The following is a 27,119-nucleotide window of genomic DNA, read 5'->3' as shown; positions in this document are numbered from 1 at the left end:
TTCGTAGACTTTCCTGTATTTGTGATAATAAACTCAACCACAAGTTGGGCTTGATGTGAATGGGTCATTTACATTGTATTCATAATTTGAATTGTTTCATTTTATTCTACTATTTTTATATGCTATATATTGTATAGAATATTTATTAATCATATTATTTATGTTATTTTTTGCTAAATGTATCCCCCCCAACTTTTTTGTTCCGTCATTAAGTCTACAGCCAATAATGGGTCTGGAACTGGAAAAACTGGTTAGGTTTGAAATTTTACTGGAATATGTCATTAAAAATTGGTTTCAGGAAATTTGAAAAGGGACAATGAAGATGTTGAAAACAAAAAATGTGAAATTTTAGGGGTGATAGACCTGCCTTTATTTGTGATAGTCAACTCAAGCACCGAGGCTTGGTATATTATTACTGATAGAAGGACAAAGGTTGAGGTGAATGGGTCATTTATTTTGAATATTTTGTACTTGTGATTGAAATAGTTTTATTTTATTCTACTATATCTATTTTAAATTTTATTTATTTTATTTTTACTATTTCCATACTATACATGGTATATAATTATTTCTCATATTTTTATGTTATTTTTTAAAAGAAAAAGAAAAAAACAACATACAAAGACTAACATATAGAGATACAAAATTAAAAAAAAAACATATATAAAAGAACAAATCCAAAAGAGTATGCAAGATGAAATTTGTTTTTAAGTTATTGAGGTTGTTGTGATCACACTTATGAGGATCAGTCATGTCATAAGCCTGTCAGTACTTTCTTTTTTTTTTTGATAACATGCCTTTTAAATACAGTATGTGTGTTAAAATGGCATCTACATCTCCCTCCTTTTTTAAGAACTGCACAAACCTCTTGTCAGTGGTGGAAGAAGTACTCAGATGATCTTTTACTTGAATAAAAGTGGCACAATATAAAATTACTCTATTACAAGTAAAATCCCTGCATTAAAAATCCTTCTTAAGTAAAAGTACATAAGTATTATCAGCTAAATTTACTCAAAGTGCAGGAAATCGATTGCTGTGACTGATATATTAAATCAGCTGTGTAGAAAATAAGAAAAAACAAAGTTCTGCCAAACAAAGTTTGATTTATTTTCAGACTTTTCTCTGATCTTTTTTGTGGAATATTGGAAAGTTTTACCTCTCAACATCTCAAAATGAAACCAGTGGTTTCCAATTCTTTTGGCTTTTGACATCTTAGAAAAAGCAGTGTGTAGTTGGGGTCACATTTCAGATGTCTATGAGTTGTTAACAGCTCCACCAAATAGTGATTTTTTCCCTCTGAACTTCCCACATGGTTTCATTTTAAAACATGTTCAAATGATCCAATATTCCACAGAAAAGATTAGAGGAAAAAGTCCAAAAACTGAAAACAGATTTGTGTATCAGAACTTTTTTTTTCTTCCTCCAGCAGCTACAACAGTAACATGCTGCTTATACACTGATGCATCAGTATTAACAATCTAATTATATCATATATAATAATATATCAGTCAGAGGGACCAAATGACTAGTTTTACTTTAATACTTTAAGTATATTTTGCTGCTAATACTCATGTACTTTTACTTAAGTGGGATTTTTCATGCTGGACATTTACTTGTAATGGGTTTTTTTTTACATTGCTGTATTGGTACTTTTACTTAAGTAAAGGGTCTGAGTACTTCTTCCACCGCTGCCTTTTTATAATAGCTGTCACTAACATGCACTCAGTCAGTGTGTAGCAGTGTGCGTATGTGTGGTGTGTTCGCCGGCTCACGTGGATGCCACAAAACAGCCATTGAGGATTCATGGACTTCCTGAAAATAGTGCCATCTTGTAAGTGCAATGTTTTTACACAAAGAATTATCTATATATTTCTTTTGTCAGTCTATATTAAATATTACCACATTTGTCTTTTTTTAGCATGACGATGGTTGTCAAATAATACAGTGTAGTAATATTTGGTTGGTTGTTACGTGCCGTTACGCCTTTCATATATCCCTCCGCGGTTTTTTGTCCCCTTTCAGACTGTTTTGGTCTTTTCGCTGTTAGCAACGGAAAGAGCCCGAGATAGCAGTAAACCCTATTTTCAGATTATCGAAATTTCGTGTAAGGATTACGTAACAAATTGACAAGAGGCCTAACACTCATCTTTATTTCAGAAGAGTGATTGGCGCGTGTTGTCTTTTTTAAATATTATTTTTTTCTGTTTTAATAGGAATTGTACAGATTGCTAATTTAGCTAGCAACCGTTAGCCAGCTAGCTTCTTAGCATAGCATCTTCCTCAAGAGGCACGTTGACATCAGCCCGCTAAGCTAAGCCAGATCTTTGGACTGCTACTGTTAGCGAGCTGTCACACAACCACCCACCGTCCCCCATCGTCACGGAATTGCGGTGTGAAGCTGGTCGTTTTAAGACACTGTCTTTTATGGGATCACCATGTCAATGAAGGCCGGTGGAAATCGCAGCAAGCCCGGCGGTGGCAACACCGCTGGTGCCGCCGCCTCCGGTGCCGGAGGAAGCGGCGGGGGAAGACAGAATCTGGGCAGGTCTGTGAAATTTAAACGTCCACATAGCGAAATAATAACACAGCAGAGAGGGATACTGTGGTTAATTTGCAGGACGTGCACACAGTCGCTTCCAACAGGAGCGGTTTTAAGAGATGACATTCCCGTTTAGTGGTCCAAAACCAGTACGCGTTTGTGAGCGTTGTGTGGGCCTTGCGACGTGTTGGTCATCCAGCGTAACGTTATGCAGTGAAGCTAGCGAGGCCTCCCTGCTTGCCCCGATACTGTTGCAACTTCGACGTAACGCTACCTCTCCTTGCACACTTGAGTAAAGCACATCATTTGGCTTGTGGTTGTGTATTTTGCAATGTTTGGCTTCCACGCTTTTTCTCACGTGTGTGTAGCGGGGCGAAGTTGCTTGCCAGGCTGCTGGTATCAGTTTACAATCGGCTTGGATTCAATTTAGCTGGCGTTAATTAGCCGTTTGACAGCCCATGCTTGTTATTCGGTGCACTTGCCTCATCCAGTATTATAACGGCAAGCTAACGGGACACAGCCTGGCGACTTCTCATCCCAGCACACTGCGATAAAGCATCGGTGTTTTGTTTTCATTTAGCTGTTTACCGCAACATTGCTGCAAAGGGTTTTATGCCAAGGAATTGATATAAAACGTGTGGGCGCACGAAAGAAAGGGGCGGGTGTGGAGACGGGGTTGAGGAGGAGGAGGAGGAGAAGGGGGGAATTGTAGACTGACGGGCTTTCAACCTTGACGTTGCCGTTGCTGCTCGCGTGAAATAGTGTCCTTGAAGCATGACATTTCTGCACATGTCGTCCTAAGATGAAGCTAACGCATACTGTCAGTGCAAGAGCTGCATGCGTTTTGTCGAATTTGGTGGTGTTAATTTGCTCAGGCGTCTATGCACCGGTCAGTAGGACAGTACGCCCCATTCATTGCGTAGGTTTCATCTATTGGGGCCTTGCAAGGATGTTATAAAATAAGGATGGACCAGTTGTACACATCCACACAAGCACCGGCCTATTTCAGTTTGAGATGACTTGGGATGGTGTCGGTTTATTATTAAGCAACTCAAGGTATTCAAGTGAGTCTATTACTCATTCACAACGGGTATAATGTAGGGAAGTAGGCATTGCCTACATTGAATCAAGAGTGCGTGTGAGCCTGGCCATGTGCCAGCTGCTGAACAAGGTGCATTTTAGGACATGCTTGAATAAATGTAGGCTAGGCTACGGAGTGTTTGGCCTGCAGCCCATTGAACATTTTTCTAACCAACAAAAGGTCTTAAGAGCTGTGGGAAATTTTAGCATACACATTGAATATCAATATGACATTCATGTAACATTTATAGTATGCAGATTTTAGTATGTATGCTTGACTTAAATTGGATTCAATTTAATTCATTTGCGGTGCTGCTTCCAGTGATTCTTCTCAAAAATGTACAATAGCAGTCAGAGATTTACGTCACCACCTCCAGAAATTTATGTCATTCATGTAGGTGAATGACGCTTACCGTACGTTATCTTGGAGCACTTTGCTTCACCATGCTAGCAAGAACATCAGCGCTGATTATCATAGTGTGTTTGACAACAATGCAATTTTTATTTTTTCTTTCAGGGGAAGACACAGTGGTAAAGGTCCCGCAGCAGTAAGTAACCTGTTTGAACAGTAAATTCTTATGAGTCAGCGGAATATACAGCCCTTTTAGCCACAGACATGCTGTATTGTATTAAAGGGATATTGCTTTTTGAGAACCTACACACTGGATTAATGCTGTTTTTTGTTCACTCTGTGCGGTCATTTGAATACAGAATCATTATTTCTAAGGCATGTAATTTGGTTCAGACGTTGCACGGACCTCAGAGAAAGTATAAATCCAGGATATTGGATATTTGTCTCTTATTGTTATGCATTATGAAGGGAAAAATGGAACAAATGTCAAATAAGTGTCACTGAAGGCTTTGAGAGCTTTGGTAGCATCATTTCTCTCTACAAATGAGGTGCATTAGATGTTAACTGTGTTTTCTCTTTAGGTCATATTCAATGGTGTATATGCAAATATGAGGATGGTCCATGTCTTGACTTCAGTGGTGGTATGTTTTACTGTGTATCTGTCTTTTTAGATTTCTGAGATCATGTTCCAGATATGTGTCTGATATGTTCTTCTGAATTGCGTCTTCTGTGTTATAACAATAATGAACTGAGAAAAATAAGCACAGTTACAAGAAAACCTTGTTTGAAACAGCCATGTGAATCATGCTTACTGTGAATGAATTAGTAACAGCAGTATGTTCTGCAGCCTGTCTTTCACCACAAGCTGTTTCTTGAAAATGTCTACACTGCAATAAACAAAGCCTGTGGGATTCATAGAGACAGCTGGTTGCATAAACAAAGCAGAGATTGATCAATCATTTGTCTGTTTCACAGCAGATGGTTTTCTGAACTTGTGTTTTGAATGTGTAAATTGACATTGACACTTAAGTGTATGAGTGATACAGTGAATAATGACTGGCCTGTTTATTTTTAGGGGACCAAGTGTGAGCTGAAAGTGAAAAACGGAGCAGTCTATGAAGGAGTGTTTAAGACATACGGTCCAGAGGTAAGGATCACACCTAGTGTGATGTTCTTCCTAGGCGTTAATATGGAGCTAGTTCTGTAATTTCCTCAGTAAGAGCACTAATGATTAAGGTTAACTGTGCTGGCAAGATAGTTTCCATTCAGCACTCAATAGTAGTTTCACCCCTGAGGTGGCTTAGACAATGATTGCCCTTTCCATCTCTCTTTTTATGGAGCAGTTGGTATGTGGCCCTTCATCTTCCCTTTTATGTTGAAGTATTCCCCAATCTTTCCCCTGTGGGGAAATTTCATTTTGCACAAATGAAAAGCTTAACCTGAGCAATGGTGTATGTGTGTGTCCAGTTCATTTGGCAGAGCAGGACTTTAACTTCAGTTCTTGATGGGATGTTCGGGGTTAGGATACATTATCCCCTGTTTTCAAACCAAACCACAGAGTTGATATTTATGTATGTTTTATCTCCTACCGTATAAAATATACCACTTTGTCTTTTGACCAAAACGGAGCATCACATTTGGCTTCTAATACCACAGAGTGCACAAACCATTCAAATATGTTGAAACATTCACACAGCTGTACTCACCACCCCTCTGTACACTGTCTCTTAGTCAACAGTATTGTTTGGTTGCAGGACTTGTGATTTCAATTTACTTCAAAAGTACTTTACCAGTTGTTGTATACTTACTTGTTTTGAGAAAATTGCAAGTATCCTCTGCTCCCACTGCAACTCAAAAGCTCTTCTACCTGGCATGGAAGCCATCCGATGAACAGATGCCATTTATTTAGAAATTCTTTCAGCCAAAGACCCTTGAACTGATCTTCTGTAGTCCAGGTTTGGGGAAACATGTTGATGTGATGTGGTAGGCTAAGATTGCAAGTTCTCACTCCAATCAAACAAATTCATTCATTTTTTCAATCATTTTGATTGATTTGATCCAACTGCAGCTAATGATTATTTCAATTTTCTCTTTTTTTCCAGTTAATCATTTTCCTATTCATAAAATGACAGGTAATAGTGAAAGAAGCCTGCCATCATTTTCTGGGGCTCAAAGTCACGACTTCAGGTTGCTTGTTTTCTCTGACCCACAGTCTGAAATGAAAAAATATGTAATTAACAATGATATTACAAAGAGAAGAGCAGAGAATTCTCATGTCTGAGGAGCCAAACCAGACAAGGTTTGATGGTTCTGCTTAATAAATAAACTTAAATGATTAATCGATTATTAAATGTGCCTCCAATTAATTTTCTTTCTGTCTAGCTACTTAAGTGTATGATGTATGAAACCTGAGTGGTCTCAGTCCTCCATGTTGCTTAATTCTTCATCTCTTCTCTACATTGGTCTAGGCTTTTGCAGTATTTGAGATTATCTGATTTAACACAATTTCTTTCCTCAGTGTGACCTGGTGTTGGATGCAGCCCACAGAAAGAGCCCAGAGCCGAGCATAGGCCCCAGGAAAGAGGATATTGTGGAGAGCATTATTTTCAAGGCCTCCGATGTAGTAGTGGTGACCTTCAAAGACGTGGACCTGAATTTTGCCAGGAAAGGTACTGAACATATATTGTATTATTTAGTAGAACAGTATTATCTAGGTGCATAACAGTCTGTATACAATAGTAGTAGCCTTGTACACACTAAAAAGTCATGAAGCATACACAGTGTAACTAGGTGAGTCTGTCACTTTGTATTCATTGCACACACACAAATAAACACATGCCAGAGTGAATGCCCATCAGTGCATACACACAACGTATTGATCTTTCTCAGTCTCTATTCCCTATCTTGATGTCACAGGGACTTTGCCATGAGTTAAATCTTGTGTGTCTGCTCTGAGTGGCCAGTCATTGAAGACTAATGTGATCTATTGATTGGTCCGAAGGTTGCCGTTGGCGCAGCAAGGACACTCAATAAAGGCTGAATGAGTCTTCTTCATCTAATTCATCTTGACCCATATAATTCTCCTTTGAGCGATAATAACTGAGTGGGAGAGTTTTTATTTTCTGAAAATGAACAGGTGAAATAGTGTCAGGGATATGAAGAGATGGCGCTACAGCGGTGCCATTCAAACATTAAATTAATATCTTGTTGAGCTGAACAATTGTGGGCAAGCTGGAAATTTTATATTGCTTTGGAGAAAAGTAAAACATATAAAGCAACATTGCTAATGTTAGTGATTTGAACATTTTTTTGTTTCTGCACATAGTGTATTGGTGAGAAATGTCTTTTTTTTTTACAGGCGCTACCAGTGTTTTTAACCAACTAAATAGATGAAGTATAGGTGGAGAGGTGGATCACTAAAACTGAACACAAGTTGTCAAAAAGGAGAACAGAATTTTTTCTTTAAAAATCACACATAGTTGATCCACATCCTAATATTGTTGGGAAATCAACTGCTGGTGTGATCGCCCATCAGTCATTCTGTCTGTCAGTCCATCTTCTGACTCTCTGTCATCTGTCTGTCTCTCCTCTCCAATGGTCTAGTCTCTTCTGACACAGGTAATATATGGCTGTTTTCTCCTCTCGCACATCTCTGCACTGTTTGCACACAAACATACACACTTTGATAAGCTTGCTTCAATTTAAAAAAAAAAAAAAAAATCAAACATATAAATCTGTGAATCTCATAGGCTCGGGCCTGATCTGTTGCTATTCATGTCCAATATCATGATTAAACGTGAGGATCACTGCTGTTATATAGCTCAAAAATAAAAATCAAATGTCTAATGCAGGTTAGTCTTGCTCCATCTTTTCACCAGATCTCTTATTGTCCTCAGACTTGATGTTGCTTTCAGTGGAAGAGCAGCCAGTCGCCATATAAAACACTTTTCAATTAAGCTTTTACTTCAGAGTGCTGCAGAATTAAAAAATTGAGACCTAGTCTGGCTGTAGACATTTATACCCATGGCCTTGCACTTACAATTACTGTGAGGACATGTGAGAGACAGCCAATAATGTAAGATGTTTGATGTAGACTCACTTAATAAAGTAGTTGTATTTATTAGTTTTTAATTATAGTTTAAATTAATCTAATTCTTACTCATTTTAATTTAGGCCCAAGCACAATTTGAGTCTGTACGTAGCCAGCCAGCAGTGGCGTTCCTGCAGCTGTGACTCACTTAACATGCCTCTTTAGATGATAATTATTTTTACGTTCCTTAACATTATGATCTGCTGGACCAGGGCTCAGGTCAAATCAGAGCTACATATATAAACATGACAAATTTGATTTACATTGAAAGCAACATGTTGCGAGCTCACATCGAACACTACCAACTTAATTTGCTTTCTGAGTTTTGTATTAAAAATCAAGTTATGTCGGGATGTTTCAAATTTGCTTTGGGCCTGAAGTGCTTTGAAGTCATGTAATCAACTGCAATCTAAATGCATGTTTGCTTACCCCTCTCTATGCCCACATCTGATTTGTAAATGTTTATTTTTATGTCCAGTTCCCATGATGGACAGTTCATAAAGGATGTCAGCCACCTATACTAACGTAATTCAGGCATGTTAGGCAACTGTCAATATGGTGTAAATCCAGTATATCTGACCACGATTTACTCTGTGCCAGAAATGCTGAAATGTGTTTTATATTGTGGGATTAGTTTAGAGGATTGAGGTGTATAACTCTATAGGTGGCTGATAAGTTTTATGCACAGTCCATTGGTGCTAGCTCTGCGAATGTGAGAGCAGACTTGGGCTGACATGAGATAAGATTTCCTTTCAAATATAATTGGGGGTTTTCTTTGAGCATGCCTATTCCTGGTTTTAGTTAGGCCAACCAAAGTATTCTGAAAATTCACAAATATATATCGAATGGTCCTGAAAGTATGGACTATCATCACCTACAAGTAGACCTTTTTATACATGCAAATGTTGTCCTTTTGCAGGAGGTAAATTCAGGCATTGTTGACACATAGTGACGCCTGTAGTTAATCATCATCGTTCTTAATGCGTAACTTTGCAAAGGCCAGCTCAAGCAATAGCTCAATTTTTTTTGAAAGGACTTTTTTTCCCAATCAAGTTTGACCCATGTCTGGTTTGTAGTGCGTGTGCCTGTTACCACTACTTCTAGAGGTGTGAATCTTTAAAATCTCACGAATCGATTCGATTTCCGATCCTTGGGTGTTCGAATCAATTCTCGATTCAAAACGATTCTCGATTCAAAACCAATTCTCGATTCAATGGATAGAAAAAAATTTCAGTGTCTTGTGTGCCAAACCATTCACTGGTGTCCTTAGTCCACTTAAATACAATATGAAATATAACTGGCAGTTAAGACAAATGGTCCGCAACCTTTTTATTTTAAAAAGTTAACTACATCAATTAATGAATTATTTAAATCGAAAGCATCTTACAGCCTCCTGCCTCAATGAGAGTAAAAAAAATGAGGGAGTCGGAGTGCTCCACTGTGTTGTTACTAACGTTATGTCTCAGCAGTGGAGAGCAGCCTCTCTGCTGCACTGTTAGCTTCAGGGAAAGACATCGCTGTCCAAGACGCTGAGTGGCGACAGAGTTTTTGAGGTGAAACAGACTCAGCACTGAGTTATTTTCTTCACCTCAGAGTTGTTTTAAGCTGTTTAATGCTGCAGTGTGTGTTAGTCAGCCAGTCTTGTTTGTTACTGTTAATTGCTGCTCCGCTAACGTTAGTTTCTGGTTGATGGCGTAGAAAGTTCACACTATACTTCATGTTTATCTCGCAAAGGTAAATATTTAGTCATTACATCAAAAAATGCTTGCAATTGCTGCCTTTTTTTGAAGATGAACTACAAGATAATTCTAGCATGTGCGCGCTGTAGACTGTCTGGGTGCTGCACTGCCCTCGCAGTTGAGTTCTGCCTTTTTTGTCCCATCAACATCAAGTTATTATTTAACATTTAGGAAATCGATTTTTTTGACATTTGTGAATCGATTCAGAATCGTAGGAGATAAGAATCGAGATTCTTATATGAATCGATTTTTTTTTTCCTTCTTTTTTTTTTCACCCACCCCAAACTACTGCCTCTACAGAGACTTTTGCCTTGAGAGCTTGTGGCAGAAGCTCTTGAGGCATGAGCGCTTCCCTGCATAAGTAGAGAGAGTGCAGCCATGTGGCTGAATACCACCATGAGCTTTTCTGTGTGTGTGTGTGTGTGTGTGTGTGTGTGTGTGTGTGTGTGTGTGTGTGGTGTGTGTGTGTGTGTGAGTGTGATTTGTGTTTGACAGTCTGCTGTACATAAATATGAATTTTTGTGTGTCACAGACAACTTCACAGATGCAGCAGTGAGTGGTAGGATCAATGGCGAGCACAAAGAGAAAGATCTGGAGCCCTGGGATGGAGGAGAGACCCACAACTCTGACAGCCTCGAGTCTCTGGATACAGATGTGGTAATAAAACAGACACGAGCCCCACAGCACACATTGATGCATCACTTTTGAATACATAGAATGATAATAATGAAGAATGATGACTTGTAAATTGTGAGAAGTTGTAACCAGAGTTTATGTCCTTTGATCCACAGCATTGATAATCTGTTTATAGGCCTTTTGGTGAAAGGGTTTCTCTTTCTCTCTCTCACACTCTCTGTCTTCATATTAGTCAAATGGGTGGGACCCCAATGACATGTTCAAGTACAATGAGGAGAAGTATGGAGTCTTGTCTACATATGACAGCAGCCTGTCCACATATACGTAAGCTACTCAGTGTACTCTGTGTACATGCATATGCATAATAAGATATTTTTATACCTGTAGTCATTAACCTTTGCTGGATCACCTATTACACCATTTTATTTCGAGGCCATATGACTGTAGTAAAAATTTGTAACCAGGCTTTCTGTAGTCTCTCCATCACCCTGCTGCCCTTGTCTGTCTGACCTGAGCTTGTTTCCCAGGGTCCCCTTGGAGCGGGACAACTCAGAAGAGTTCCTCAAGAGAGAAGCACGTGCCGCCCAGCTGGCAGAGGAGATTGAGGCCAGCGCCACATACAAGGCCCGTGTGGCCCTGGAGAACGATGAACGCTCTGAGGAGGAGAAATATACTGCTGTGGTGCGAGGGGAAAGGGAGACTCACACACTAAGCAGGTGAGACCAGGATAAACACACACAGTACATAGTTCTTGTTCTTCTTAGTATGTTTCAGTGCACACCTTGCAGTATCGTAATAGAGTAGATTCTTTGCACACGTAGCATGAATTTGATTCACTGTAATCTGTGAATATCCTTTGCACGACTTATTGTTTGGCTCTTGATGCGTGCTACAGTGCCAGCTCCTTTTTAAAACACTGACATATTTTCAAAAGTCATGGAGTTAACCCGGCAGATAATTATAATAATCAGCAGTTTTATTGTCAATATCCGCAAAATTCATCGCCTATAGGTCTGTTGGAATGTGCATTTGTGTTTTACTGTTATGAATTATTGAATTAAATACCCCCTCAACTGTAAAACTCACTATAAATATCATCAGAGATGATTTATTGTCTGGGAGTGCTGGTTTCTCCCCCGGCTACTGTGTGTATCAAGAAAGAAACTGAAAGAGACACATTGTACTAACTTGTGTACACACTCTGCGTACTTCATTTGCAGTGTCAAATATTTTACAAAGGCAAAAGAAGGATCTATATTTGAGCATGGCATATACTATATTTCTTTAAATTTTGTTTATACCAGCATATCATGCAACACACGTCGGCTTCATTTTTAAAGGACTTTGACCATTCACCATTAAAGTAAAAGGATGAGACCACAAGTACATACATTATTTTATACCACAGTTCTTGCAGGCGGCATGGTGAAGAATATTCAACCATTAACGGGGAAAAAAAGTAGCTCCTGCAGCTGTTCCCAGAACAAACACTTGCTTGATAATTAAAGAAAAAAAAACATGCTCATTTTAGCTGATGAGAGCTTGAATCTAACAGGGTGCAGAATTAATTCATCGATTTAATCTTGACTATTATCTTGTATATATTTAATAATGCATCTGCATGTATTGATTGTGTGTGTGTTTGTGTATGCGTGCAGGGAGAACAAGTACATTCCCCCAGGTCAGAGGAACAGAGAGGCGATGTCATGGGGGCCTGGACGTCAGAATTCACCCCGTCTGGCTCAGAGCTCAGCCGGACCCTCAACTCCTCGACCAGGACCTCACGACTACAGTCCCAGCTCCGGGGCCGACCAGAGGGTGGTCAACGGAGGTACGGATAGTCCATCTCACACAAACTTATGGTGTTACTATCCTACCACCTGTATAATTTCTATTTAAAGAAAGACTTCTGACACACATAGAGAGGATCATTGGTAGGTCTTGACAGTGTAGTGACTTTTTCCCCTCGTTATCTTCTACTATTTAACGGGTGTAAAGCTGGTGATGACTTTGGCTTACAAGTCTTTGGGATGTCTGTATGTGTCGCTGCTGTCAATTTATTATATTAATTTATCCTACTTAAGTTAAATCAGTTGATTCATACCTTGCCATTCTCTCTCATGTTTATTAATATCACCCTTCTTTCTGTTCTTGCTATATCTTTGTTTTCCCCCATTTTAATTGCTCATCATCTGCTGTTCTTCATCCTTGACCATTTGTCCTTCCCTCTTTTAGGTTCATCCCATTGGCCCTCACCCTGTCCGTCTCCTTCCTCCCGTCCCCCCTCTCGTTACCAGTCTGGCCCCTCCTCCCTGCCTCCTCGGGCGACCACGCCCACCAGGCCACCCTCCAGACCCCCCTCTCGACCTTCCAGGCCTCCCTCTCATTCATCCCACCCCTCCTATCCCTCCTCCTCATCTTCCTTTTCCCACCACGGGCCCACGTCGCCAGCCTCCACTCTGCCCAAACGCATGTCTTCAGAAGGTACCCACATCAGTGTGGAGTAGACCTGGGCAAAGGCATGAGTTGAAGGTGGATGGATTGATCTTAACCTCAAAATTATATCCCCATTCATGTTGAAAGGTGTTTAAAGTGTCTTAAAAAGTTCAGTAAGGGAACTACTTTCAAAAATAAATTTGCCCAGGTCTAGCGTGGAACAACAGAGTAAGGTGAAGTTGCTTCTGCAGACTGATTAGGGGTCAGTTTTGAAATTTCCACCCAAATGGAACTTGTGAGGGTTTAGTGAGCTACAAAACTGATCCATCGTCAGTGCATCAGGCAGTTTCACCTTGGCATGCGGGAGCACCGCGCTGTGTGCTGTGCTTTCTGTCTAGCAAGAGTTATGCTACTTAAAACACCAGTGCATCAGTCTCTCCAAATATTTACCGATAGAGCAGTCAACAAGAAGATGATCTCACCAGGGAGCAGAACATTTTAGCTAATTAGAACTGTTGTTGCTGCTAATGAGTGGAAAACAAACTTTACAATTTAAAAACTATAAAAGGCATAATAATATATAAAAGGCTTCCATGCTGCGGCTTCCAACTTTTTTTTTTAAAGATACAGACCTATGTGATGATGTGAATGAATCATCAGATGAGATGCACATCTATACCTGTTTTAAAGACGTTACATTAAAACAGCCATCAGTTGTTCCTCACCTGCTTCTCTGGACAGTGACACATTTTCTGTTGTGTTGGTTCTGTATTCGAGTAGATTGGATTTGACATTTTTGGGTATCTGCATCCATATTAAATTGATTCCAAATGAAAATTTAAAAAAGGGTAAATTTACCATCAAGCTGAAAAACCTCTTTTGGGTGAGAATTTTAAAGTCTCTCGCATTTCTGTTGACACCCAACGTCACTGTTGGTAAGAAGTGTGATCTCTTGCATCTGTAATGACATCATTACAGCAAGGTAAAAAAAACATCAGCCACCGGAGGTCAGCAAAAACAAGAGTGATGCATTAATCTGTTAATTAATTCATATTTAATATATGGATTAAGTGCGTGGTCTGTGACCCATAAATGTCAGCAGACACATGCTATTTGTCATTTTTCTTAAACAGACCTTTTTCACAGCAGACATTTTGACAAGTCAGAACAGGAAAATTACAGGTGCAATTAATGAAATTAATTGGCTGAATGCCATTTAGTTTTTCCAAATTAATGACCCTGGTATAGTGCACGATGGTTCACCAGTATGGCTTCCTTGGACACTTGAATGAAACTGAGCCTTTTCAGTAATGTTATCTGTTCCACTTGTGCCTTTTCTGCTATGACAAGTCAAAATGTCTGCTGTGATAAAGATCTGTTTAGGGGTAGTATTTAAAAAGTTTGCTGTTCACCCTCAAACATACTGGAAGTCAGCCCTTTAACCTCTGAGTGTTTGTTTGATTTAAATCCAACAAGCCGGAGTACAGAGCTAAAATAATAAAGTGTCACAGTCAAAACACTGCTGCATTTTGCAGATGTTTTTTTACAGTAAAATGGCAAAATATTCATCTGGTGTTCAGCCGAAGATGAGTTCTGCACTGGGTTGTCACCTGTTCATCTAACCGGACCAACTCTGCTAAACAGTGAATACAGGTTTCCACCTCACCTTCTGTACTCTATTTCCCCATTTTTCATCTCTCACTTCACTTGGTTTTGGTTTGAAAAGTGTGGTGTGGTGTTTGATCACTTTGCAGGAACATCTGCCATTTCTTCACTAACATGCATGTCACCAAATAACATTACTGGTGTGATATTGAAGTCGTAGCTTGAGATGTCATCAGTCCAGAGGCTTGGTTTGCTAAAAGGTTTTGTCAGTCACAGATGAGTTTCAAAGAGAAACCTCTACACGGCAGGATGGTAGGAGAGACAGCCTCGCCTCCATCGTTTGTTTATGGAGTTCTCTGTTCTCATCCGTAGGTCCACCGAGGATGTCTCCAAAATCCCAGCGGACGCCTCGTGCTCACAGAGTGCCACCCTGCCGGACCACTGGAGTCCCTCCAGGAGTGGACCTAATTTCCCACAATGCCCCTGGAGAGGTCCCAGTGACTCCACCAACCAGAAGCAGCTCCTCTGGAGGGACCTGGTCCTCTGTGGTCAGCGGAGGTAGAGCAGTTCTCTCCCTTCTTTTTTCTTATTATTTCTGTATTATTTTCCAAACTTCAGAACATTTTACTTTATTAAGATATCAGACAGTGGAACATAACTTTAAAAAGGAGATTAAATGAAGCTGTAGCACATTTGGACGGCATGTTTTGAAGGGTTTTACGCTGCAGACAAACGTCACTTAAAATTATTTAGGTGAGTTACGTTGGTTAGGGTAAACGTAAAGATGTGACTGTGTAACAAGTGATCACTAAAATCTCATCTCTCCATCCTCTCCTCAGCTCACAGACCTCGCTCCCCTCGGCAGAATAGCATGGGCGGAGCCTCCCCTGCTTCCTCCTCCCTCCCATCACCCCAGACAGGAACGGCTCCTGTGGAAACTGTTGCCACACCGACATCAGCTCCCTCTCCTACTGCTGCTAGCCCCGCCCCCAACATGGTCACCTCTCCATCAGGAGATGGTAAGCTCAAAGTTAACACACAAGGTGTTTACTGAGATCCAATGAGAGAATAAGTAATGCCAAGTCTTGTATGAAATATCTGATTTTGTAAATGTACTTTCTCTCTCTGTTCTGTAAAGCAAAAGAGTGTCGCGTCCAGGAGACAAGACAAACATCCCCCACGGCCAACAAGGAGAACATCAAGCCCTTGGATAGCTCACCTAGTATCACCAGACCAGTCTGTAAAGGTACAGTATTTACTGGACAGCAAACCTATGTGTTTAGCTGTTGGTGTAGTATAATTTAGGCTGTTGTGCTGTATTAAAAAAATGTATTTCCACAATTTGGATACAGGAAAAACCCTAAATCATCTCTCTTCACCTTGCAGGACCTCCTTCTATGGCACCAGACCACAGAAAACAAATAGATAATTTAAAGAAATTTAGTGTAGATTTTAGGGTAAGTATCTTTTTTCCATTTTTATTGTAGTGAAATGTTGCAAATCTTCTGACATTAACACCGTCGTGTCACTGAGGCTCCACCTGAGCTTGTATGTGCCCCCCTGTAACTCGTCTTTTCACATTTCATCCTCCAGTTGCAGTCTAGTTCAAACTCAGAGCCTGCCTTCGACCAGATGATGACCAAGCCTCCCAGAGATACAGCAGACAAGCCTAAAGACCTTCCTCTTGACAAAGCCTCCACAGGAGGGCGGGAGGGCAATGAAGAAGGTGTTGTAGTGATTGCTGCTGGCACCCCCGGAGGCGCCCCTGCTCCATCCACCGCTGCCACAAACACCAGTAAGCCTGGCAGCCCCGCTGCACTGTCCCCATCCCCATCAGCCCCAGACCAGAAGAGGGCGGGGCTGGATGTGACATCACAGGGAGTTCAGACAACAGCGACGTCCACTTTCAGTGGGCCCAAGCATGAAGAGAAGGAGGAGAAGAAGGAGGCGGTACAAGAGTGAGTAGAAGTGGTAGTATGGGTGGGAGGGGAGGCCGTACATATTACACGATAAGTCTGGTCATATTTTCCTTAATGTGAACAAATCTCATGAAAAAACCAAAACAAACAGTGAATTGAACATACTATGAAGTGTTTTCTGTGTATTCAAAGTCTGACACTGTTGTCTAAAAACTATATTATTACTTATTGGTGCACTGGATAACATGTTTCTTCATCACCATCAACACAGTCACTGTAGTTTATTCAAAGTTGATCCCACAGGTAGCTAGAGCACCAGCTCGTGTGAGTAACATTTGCTAAAAACTACAGTTAGCTGCGGTTTTAGGAAATTATTGAGCCTTTCTTTAAAACTAAAAGTATATATACGTGAGTTGTGAGTGAGATTTACTACTTCAGTAGGAAAATATGGGTTTGATGGACTAACACGTTGGTTTTGGTCTTTTCATGGGATTTGTTTACAATAAGAGTAATATAGAATAATACCAGACTGATCCTTTGAATGTTAACTTCTTCACTGTCCTTCTCCTCCTGCAGTCAAGTGAGAAAATCAACCCTGAACCCAAACGCCAACGAGTTCAAGCCCAGGTTCAATACACAGGTCAGTGTGTCCTGCTGCTGCCAGAGTACCCAAAATAAATACCTTAAACTGAAATTCTTAGTAAACAGATTTTAATGTCTTTGGTTGTGCCTGTCTCTGTGTGTGTCTCTATGTGCTCCTTCATCAGCCCAAACCAGCAAACACCCCCACACCCCCTCGACCCCAGGGCCAGCCCAGCCCCTCCATCGTGGTTCAGCAGCCCCCGGCTGTCTACGGACAGACAGTCTGCTTCCCCCAGATGTATCCTCTCACACCAGTCAGCCCTGGAGTGCAGGTGAGACACACACCTGCATGCTGAAATGTGCAGTATGGAGGAAGAGATGTGCGTGTGCGTGTGTGTGTGTGTGCGTGTGCGTGCGCGCTTATAGAGTATCATGTTGTATGACATGAAAGGTTCATTGAAACTAACCAGCATCGCCATGAGTTCTCCCGTCATGTCTGCTAACGTCTGTCCTCATCCGTCATCTTTTGTCCTCATCCTGTCTTTGGTTCAGCTCTGATGCATGCCATTGTTTTTTTTTTCCTCCATATTTCCGCCTTTATTTTATTTCATTTTTTAATAAGACTAATCTCACCATTTAATTTTTTTGGTAATTTTATGTTTTTTGTTCACCTGCTGGCTTTTTGATTTTCTATCTGTATAGGACATGTCCATCTTGACGTTGGCCTTTCTTTCATCTGTCATCTGCCCGACACTGTTATTTGCCTGAATTAATTTATTTAAATGATTTGAATGTTTAGGTTAAAATTAAGGATAACCTCAAGCTTTGAAATTTTGAAAGAATGGAAGAAGTATATGCAATTTGTGTACAATATGTCAAAATGATTTATGGCTTTTAAGTAGGGGTGGGTGAAAAAATCGATTCCTATAGGAATCTCGATTCTTATCTCCTACAATTGTGAATTGCAATCGAATTTTGATATTCCCTAAGATTAACACCCCTACTTTTAAGTCTCAGAGCGCAAAAATTTTGAGTACATTTTTGATGAAAGCTATGACTTTTGCAGTAGTAGTAAATCTATTTTTCCTGTGTTGCTTTAAGAAACACTTGGTGATCCAACATCAGACACGTGTAAAGAGAAAATATCTTGGTTGAACAACTAAAGAGTGGTTCTTTTTTTCCTTTTCTCCCCCTCCTCCTCTCTCTCTCGCTCCATTAGAAAAGCATAATATGGAAGGTTTGTGAATTTTTCTAAGATTTCCATTTTTTTTAATCCTTTTATGTTTTTTTTTTTTAAGCCCAATCCATACTGAGATGTTTGCTTGCTTGTTGAATTAATGCCATCAGATGTTGGTTTGCCAACTTCTTATTGCAATCCATTTAAAACTGTCATCACAGATGGACTTGTAACCTCATCTTACTTTCTATCGGCTGCTTTAGTTTATCAGACAGATGACTGCAAGCTAGTAGGAGTTTAAGCCTGTTTGTTTTTGCTGCAGTACTGTATGTAATACAAATGCATGGTGTTTATTGAAGACTTTAAGAAGAACATGACAAACAGTTTTTGGGTTATAGTCATAGTTGTAAAACACATTTTTCTCCAAATGATAGAAAGGCATAGAGAATGCATGTGGCCCCAGGTAAGAGATAAATCCTACAGTTTCACACGCTCAGGACCTTTTTTTTTGTGTCAGGGGTGGTGTTAGCTACTAAAGCAGCAGTTAAAAACTGAATAGTTAGGGTCCGACACCACACGCAGTCAGTAAGAATACTCCTGTAATTCACATGTTTTTATTCGAGGGCTGGTTTTCATTTCTTTTGAAATGATGCTAACGTGCCCTGAGACAATCTGAAAATATAAACTTGTTTCCTCCATCTACCATCCTCATTCCCCTCCTCCCTCCAGTCTCCAGCTATGTACCAGGTTCAGATGCCTCATATGACAGTCAGCCAATCTAAACCATACAGACCAGGTAAAGGTGAGAACAACCAGTGCTTTGTCTTTTTATAGCCGACTCTCTCTCAAGTGATTCTCAGTCTTTCTACATCATGGCCTCTATATTTCTCTCCCACCTGTGTCTCTTTCTCTCTCTGTAGTCTACTCAATAAATCTGGTGGGGAAATTACCATATTGGCCTGATATATAAGACGATATTTTTTTGGTGGGATTTAATTTTATAAAAGTGTGGATTACGGCTGCAACTAACAATTATTTCCATCATTGATTAATCTGCCAAATGTTTTCTCGATTAATTGTTTTGTCTATAAAATAGTGAAAAATGGCAGTTATAATTTCCCAGAGCCAAACGTGACATGTTTAAATGTCTCATTTTGTCAAACCAACAGTCCAAAACCCAAAGATATTCAGGTTAGTATCATGTATGACAGAGAAAAGCATTAAATCATCACATATAAGAAGCTGAAACCAGCTAATTTTTGGCATATTTACTTAAAAAAATAACTAAAATGATTGGTTGACTATTAAAATAGTCACCTATATATATTTTTTTTGTGTAGCCACACTGTTGCTAGGCTAGCAAGTGTCCTCATGTCTGTTAACTGTGTTTTTTAGAGGTAGTTAGCCCCGGCCAAGTGTCTAGGAAGTCCAGTTTTGAACCTATCTGTCTCTGACGACTCATGGAATGCTTTTGCTGCCACGGAGGAAATAATCTCTTCAAGTATAAATGCGTCTTGACTCCAGAAACAAACCGGAGACTGAATTATCTGTCAAGCAGCCAGCTCAAAAACACTGAAAAATGCTACCAGCCAGAGAAAATTATTCCTACCACTCCCATGAGCCTGACAGGAAAGAGTAGAAAAGTATGGGTATAAAGTATGTGACTGATTGATTGGTTGATCGATCCATAAACTTTAAATGGATTTTCAGTGTGGTCAACAAGTTGAGTATACACCGTAATAATATACACAGTAAAAGCAGTCAAAGACATATCAAATACCAGAGACATTATATATGGTGTCATATCACACAGGTGGAAAGAAAACAATAAACAGTAGAAAATACTACACACCAACCTGCAGTACTTATACAAGTACAAGGATTTGATATAAGAAATATAAGAAACTTATGTTAGCATAAGTGCAAAATACAGAAGAAATTGTTGCACTTGAAATCTCGGGCAAACTACACAAATGTGGGATTAATTCATGCTTTAATGAAAGTGTTAAAATTCACTTCTATGCGAGGCTTCAGGGATGAGGACTATTCTGTCTTTGCACTACTAGCGTCTCAGGAAAGCTTTCAAAACAAAGTGTTTCTCAGTTTCAAAAAGGCCAAGAACAGGTGTTAGTAAAGGGTGGGGGGGGGGGTCATCTGATATTCAGGTCAATACGGTAAATAAACTCTCCTTTTCAAAACCTTTTTCTGTTGCTAACTCCTCCATGATTGCGTGTAGTTTGGATGTAAAAACTAAACCATGTTCCCCTCTGCCTCCTCTCCATGGACTCTCCAGTACCTAACATGCCCCAGCAGAGGTCAGACCAGCACCACCCACCAGGCACGCCCACCATGATGCACCCAGCGACGGCAGCAGGACCACCTATTGTAGCACAGAGCCCCGCTTACTCTGCCCAGTACTTCACCTGCAGCCCGCAGCAGTTCACCAGTCAGCCGCTGGTCCAGCAGATGCCACACTACCAATCACAGGCAAGACTCACCTCTGTCAGTACCAGTGCCACCACAGTACAACCCATACTGGCATATTCAGCAACATTTGGCCCAGGAGGCACCTCAATTAAGACCCATATGTAACCATTAGAGTTACTCAAGTAGCATCAGTTAGTGCTGGCAGCCTTTATCTCTCCCACCTGTTCGCTAGTCAGCCATTTGTCTGACAGATGCCTCCGGTCAAGCAGTTTGTCAACGTGCAAGCATGAAGCCGGCATTTCATCGCCTTTGATTTGTGTAGCTGACTGCAGGCTCTTGGCTCTCACACCTGAAGCGTTACCTGTTTGTAAGCAGCGAGCTGTGATAAAATCACTGCAGGAACACAGAAGCTGTTAGCAAGAACAGCTTCAGGGTGTTGAAGGGTAACATAATGACCATGTATTGATCAAGGGTGAGAATTTCATTTAATTTTATTGGAGTCTAAACGACACTAATGAAGCAGGCTGTGCAGGGCGTCTAATAAAGGCGGTGAGACAAAGAGAGAGGAAGGGAAAAAGAAATTAAACTGAAACTACTTCATTAAGTGCTTATTTTACTGTAATTGCTTCTCACTCTTCAGTAATGTGGAAAACAATACTCATTTATGAAGCTCTTCTTTTGAGCAAAACTGACCGAAGGCACCGATTTGAATCGAAAAGATCTGTATCTTTTAATGTGGACCAGGGCTGGGTACCATTTTAGTTCTCGTCAGTATTGACAATGCTGTACTAATGTTTTGGTATCGCTGTACAGTAAAATTCAGCTTTTTTTCGATACCTTACTTTAAGAAATATGAACACTTTTTTTCTACATAACTAATATTAAATGTCACACAAGAACTTAAGTCATTCATATATTTTAAATCAGGGCTGGTTGATATGGACAAAATCATATATCACAATACTTTTGATGAAATACCTTGATATCGATATTGTAGGCATGACTATTGGTGCTTTTCACAAAATATTTACACAGATTTTTGATACATAATCATCAGTAATGTGGATATAATGAGTAGGTGGGTAAAGGCAAATAATAGAACAGCCACAACAGTCTGACATGTTCAGAAAATAACATCACTTTACTGTAATGCAGCCTTTAAAACCAGGAAAAGACAACACTCATGCCATATCACAATATTATGATATCCAATATCTAAGATGATATCTAATCTCATATCACAATAGCAATATAATATTTATATATACAGCCCTAAATAAATACAATTATCAAAATATTGTTTCAGGAACTATCTAATGACATAAAAAGTAAATAAGATGGACCAGACATCCGATGCAAATTTTTTCATACTTGATAGGTTTTGATACTCACTATGGGCGGATTTCAGTTCGTACCAAAGAAGTACTGAAGTTCAACAAACAGCTGTAAACGTTTAAATGACTAGAGATATCACACATGGCAGTCATGTAATGTTGTTGTTCTGTCTGTCTTGTGTTTCTTCCAGGCGCAGCATGTGTTCAGTCCAGTTATGCAGGGCAGTGCCAGAATGATGGCACCACACACGCACGGGCAGCCCAGCCTCGTCTCTTCCTCAACTACACAGTACCCAGAGCAGACACACACCATGTATGGTACGTCACCCGAGTCACCTGTGTACGTACATGAGTTTGCATGTGCGGTGAAGTACTTGAATACATTTCTTCTTCGCTAATATTTAGTTTGACTTCTATCTGTCTCACAGTGTCTCCAGGGCCAATGCCCCAGCAGTACCCCCATCCCAGCGCCACCTTGCACCCTCACCCGCAGCATCCCCAGCCCTCTGCTACGCCCACGGGCCAAGGCCAGCAAGGTGGTCCTCCGCAGCATGGAGGTCCCCCTAGCCACCCAGCTGCCAGCCCAGTCCAGCACCCGCAGCACCAGCAGGCGGCAGCAGGTCAGTACGATTAGATTGAAAGATGTTCTCTCCTTTCTCACCTATATCTCGTTTAGATTCCTGTGTTTTGAGACGGAGCACCATGTTTATGTGTTTCTGCTTGTGTGTTAACACGCGACACAGCGGCGGCAGCAGCCCAGGCCCTCCACCTGGCCAACCCGCCACAGCAGCAGATGTATTCAGCTTTGGCGCCCACGCCCCCCTCCATGACCCCGGGGCCAAATCCTCAGTCTCCCCAGGCATCGTTCCCCTCTGCCCAGCAGACTGTCTATATCCACCCACAGCAGGTGCAGCACGGCTACAACCCCAACCACATGGCACATGTGCAGCAGGTAGGTTATCAGTCTGCTGGACACCAACTCGAGCCAAATAATCTGAAGGCAGCGTTTCTTTACAGGGTTTTCAATGTGGGAGGGAGGAAATCTGGGATCAGATTCAGCAGGTGTTGCAGTTTATGAATGGGTCATATTTGGATGTTTATAATACTGATTGCAGGCTTATTTCTTTGGCAGCTTTGCCATCCGTTTAATTTAGGATTGATGTTTTTTCAGTTTGTTTGGTTTTTTTTTCCCCACACTGCAGGACACAGGAAAATAAACCTTTTTCATTCATCTAAAGGATGTTTCCACCACATTAAATACATATAAAGGCGGTGCATGTAACCTTTTTTGGATCCCACAGAGTTTTGGCCCGTCTTTGTCTTTAAAGGAATAGTTAAACATTTTGGGAAATGTGCTCATTTGCTTTGTTTCAGAGCGTAAGATGAGAACGTATTTATCAATCTCAGGCCTGTTCTCACAGTATGGAGCTTCAGTCAGGACGTGGTTAACGTAGCTTAACATACAGACTACAAATAAGAGGAAACAGTTAGTCTGACTCTCTCTGAAGTGGAGGAATAAAGACGTTTCAGACATGTTTTTCAGTCATCCATCTCATACACATACACACTTAGGGAACAAATATGCTTCGATTTTGAATAAATACAGACTTAGGTTTCACTCCACAACTTTTACGCTTCAAGTCCAAGTCTATTTTCTTCCATTTTATGTGCACGGTTACAGTAATTGTGTGTTGGGCTCTCAGTGCTGCCAAAATGTGGGTGACCTCCACTCAGTCCTGTGTAGAAAACAACTGAGGACTGAAGCTGCTCTGCTATCAGGTTGTTCTATGCTACACAGGCTGTGGAGACCCTGTATGAGTCTTACCAGCACCTCTAAAGCTTACTAATGAACTCCTCTATGTTTGTTTATTGTAAAACCGACAAGTTGTGGTTCTAGGTTGAGGGGCTAAACCATAAATCCATAAATCTGTGGTTTTAAATCAGCATCCAGAATGCCTGCAAGGATCTTTTTTTAATATTTAAGAGCTGACAGAGTTCAGACTAAATTCTACAGTCAGTAAGTTTGACCAGAGATGATTAATAATTAGTTTTAGCCAGAGGGATGCTGTACATTACACCCACAAATCTCCTCCTCAATAGAGTATCCATTCATGCCGCTGCTCTCAGTAACACACTGGCAGGAGCCGAGAGAGTTGTGAAAGTTGTTGTGGTGTTGACATGTTTCTGTTTCATCTCTTTAATAAACTTGCTTCTTGTCTGTCTGCTTGTCTCTCACTGTCATTCTCACTTTCTGTCACACTTTTGCTCTCGCTGTCACACACACACACCACACACACTTTCACTCCCAGCATATGCAGTCTGGTATAGTGCCCTCTCACCACCCGGCACCCACCCACCCCCCGATGATGCTGATGGCTACCCAAGGTCCTCCAGGGGGTCCGCAGCCTCCGATGCCCCAGACTGCCCTCAACCACATCCCTGTTTCCTCCACCACACATTTCTCCTACCTGGCACATCCACAAGGTACGTTTATCCACCGGCGTGTCGTTGCAGCTTTTCCAGCTGTTGTTTAACTCCTTGTGGGTTCACATTCAGGCATCCGAATGGTGATCTGTCAGACAATATATTGAATTTGATTTATTTTGATTTTTGTTTTTCCACAGTGTGAACCCCCATATTTTGAAAATGGAGTTATTAGAGTCTGCACAAAAATGTCATTTTTACTCAAACAGTCATGCAGCTCATGCAGCTACTTTAGCTGTAATAAGTAAGACAGTAATAAGTCAAGACAGTAGGAAGAGTGGTAGTTAAACACACATCACATGTAGGTGGATAGATAATGGAAATCTGCACACTGACTGCAAACAAAATAACCTCAAAATTATTTATAGATTTTTTTTTTTCTATGCTGTACTGTAAATAAATTCTGCCAACTTTGGTCGAGTGGTCATCAAAGTGAAATGATCTTTATCAAGTCAAAACCTTATGAAGATCTGACTGGGATGGAGTTGTTATTGTTGTTGAATAAATAATTTTGTGCTTAAGCCATATAAAGGCCTGTAAACTGTGTCACATATAGTTTCAGTCTAAACGGTCATAACTCCAGATGTCTTCCTCATGGTGGATGTAACAATCACAGACTGAAAGAAAGACCGTGTGTGTTTCTTGAGAAGATACTATCTATGGAGTTACAGTCATGGCAGAAGACTTAAGCTGTGGGCGGATTCTACTTTCTTCAGTCTGTCGTTACCCATAGTTGGTTGGCTAACCTTAGCTAGCCAGCTGCCTGGCAGTACGAGGCTGATGTCTTGTCAAGAAGCATTAACAGTGGGAGCAAATGAATCACTGAGCAGACTCTTAGTGTCGGACTGGACTGAAGTAAATGCTTCACTAACACTGACTTTATTGTTTTTGTTAAAACACATATAACAGTGACTTCTAAGTGGTCAGTCAGTCATGTTTTAGGCTTTTTGCATAATACTCACATACACTGTATGTACATTGAAACAGCTTTTGCTTGCTGTAATCTTTCCTTCTGTTCATACTGACATGACATGTTTCTAAAGTACCAGTGAGGCATGAAAGTAACATTAAGAAGGAAAAATGTACTAAAAAGACTTCAGAAGATACTTGATTTAACTGCTGAAGCCTCATATTAGCTTCAGATAAACCTTAAAATGTATTTTTTCACAATACAAGAACTGTAGATTTTATTTGTTACACCGGAGGAACATTAGAAAGGATCTTTTAACGGTCATCATGAACAGAAGGAAAGATTACAGCAAGCAAAAACAGTTTTTCTGATCATACGAGCACCTGACATGAAAAAAAGGCAAACCTACGTGTTTATCTTTTGGGCCACATCAGCCATGTCTAATCTTTGACTCTGTAATTGTGGAAAATGTCTAAAATTACATGAATTTCCCCCATTTTGTCTGCTCTCTGCAGTGCAACCTCATCACCAGCAGCAGCTGTAGATAGAGGGCGCCAGCGAGCTGAGGGACCCGCTCTGCGTCGCGCTTCTCAACCAGAGCCTTCATAACCAGGCTATGAAGAGAATGAGAGCCCTCCCCTCTCCTCTCTTTCCTCATCCTCACCAGACATGCTTCACATCAGCTTTTCTCTTCCTCCCCTCCCTCCTCTCCTCCTCTCCTCCTCTCCTCCTCTCCTCCTCCCCTCCTCCCCCTCCTCCCTCCCAGACTAGGCAATAAGAGAATGTTAACAGGTTGATGCAGTGACATGTTTTAACGAGCTAGAGAGTTTTAATGGTCAAGACTGCTCCAAATTCAGTTCCTGTTCACACACATACAAACACCCAAAGATACATACACACATACACACACACACACGCACACACACACACACACACACACACACAAACAAAACACCCACACACACTTTCAGGGCGTCCCAAAATTGCAACTTGAGTCAGCTTGCCAAGTGAGACGTGAAAGAGAGCGTGAGAGAAACTAATCAGTGAGTGAAGAAGTAAATTCAACTGGAACTTGTATTTTTGTCTGCACCTTGTTATGGAAAAAAAAAAAAATCTTCCAACTTTTAGACAGTATTAATCTTACTGTTTATTGCTGCTGCTATGTGCTGCGTTTGTTTCCAGACTACATGACAGGTTTCTAACCAAACTAAAAACAAAAAAAACATGACAAGAAGCTTCATGTGAAATAAACACGTTTTCGGCAGCCGAGAGGACAGGAGAAACGTTATTTATGAAATTATAATGGCTGAGGTGATCAGATCCCACTTCTCACCTGACCCTTATGTAACTTTTAAGTTAAAACTTTTACTTTGTAGATAATATAAATAATTTAAAAAACGAGCAAAAAAATTTAAAAACAATAAAAAAGTTTTAAAAACTGAATGGCCTCCTGTGGTTGTGTTGCATTTTGTGATTTCTCATCTCGTTGAAAAAATACAAAAACATGTCGACTAGCAATATGTTAATGCATCAGTAATATAACAGGAAGTACTTACAATAATTTGTTTATTTTGCTGATAATTTATATATCTTGTGCTGTGGCTCATTGGTTCCTACTTTTAACACAGGTCACAAAATATTGTAGTTTAATTTTATTTAAATGCTGAAACATTGAGGTTCTGTAGTTTGTAGCAAACATCACTCAAACAGGAGTAAATGATGTTTGCAGGGAAACATATAAAGATTTTTTTACTGACGTAAAAGAAGCTACACCACTGTAAAATACAAGTATTCAAATGAAGAAAAACA

At 40.4% G+C, this 27,119-nt stretch overlaps 1 protein-coding gene across 11 annotated transcripts; it reads left to right on the top strand.

Annotated features, from left to right (window-relative positions):
- The first annotated feature begins 1,780 nt into the window (after positions 1-1,780).
- Positions 1,781-26,753, top strand: atxn2 (ataxin 2). 11 transcript variants are annotated; one of them, XM_042421183.1, is made up of 27 exons: positions 2,026-2,104; positions 2,214-2,545; positions 4,137-4,167; positions 4,553-4,612; positions 5,047-5,118; positions 6,490-6,640; positions 7,575-7,589; positions 10,333-10,457; positions 10,669-10,760; positions 10,964-11,152; positions 12,095-12,267; positions 12,672-12,920; positions 14,850-15,035; positions 15,317-15,496; positions 15,616-15,723; positions 15,864-15,934; positions 16,071-16,435; positions 16,973-17,036; positions 17,164-17,310; positions 18,198-18,215; positions 18,885-18,957; positions 20,449-20,657; positions 22,108-22,234; positions 22,345-22,536; positions 22,660-22,868; positions 24,226-24,400; positions 25,826-26,753. In XM_042421183.1, exons 2-27 carry the CDS (start codon positions 2,436-2,438, stop codon positions 25,852-25,854), a joined length of 3,420 nt encoding a protein of 1,139 aa, XP_042277117.1. In that variant the 5' UTR covers positions 2,026-2,104; positions 2,214-2,435; the 3' UTR covers positions 25,855-26,753. The 11 variants fall into 11 exon arrangements, with proteins under 11 accessions (XP_042277125.1, XP_042277122.1, XP_042277118.1 ...); XM_042421191.1 differs by lacking the exons at positions 2,026-2,104; positions 2,214-2,545 and adding an exon at positions 1,781-1,831; XM_042421188.1 differs by having other exon boundaries at positions 2,017-2,545; positions 18,885-18,951; positions 20,449-20,642.
- The last annotated feature ends 366 nt before the right edge of the window (positions 26,754-27,119 follow it).

This window comes from Thunnus maccoyii, chromosome 9, assembly GCF_910596095.1.
Source record: "Thunnus maccoyii chromosome 9, fThuMac1.1, whole genome shotgun sequence".
NCBI classification, from domain to species: domain Eukaryota; kingdom Metazoa; phylum Chordata; class Actinopteri; order Scombriformes; family Scombridae; genus Thunnus; species Thunnus maccoyii.
This window is presented reverse-complemented; position numbering and strand designations above follow the sequence as displayed.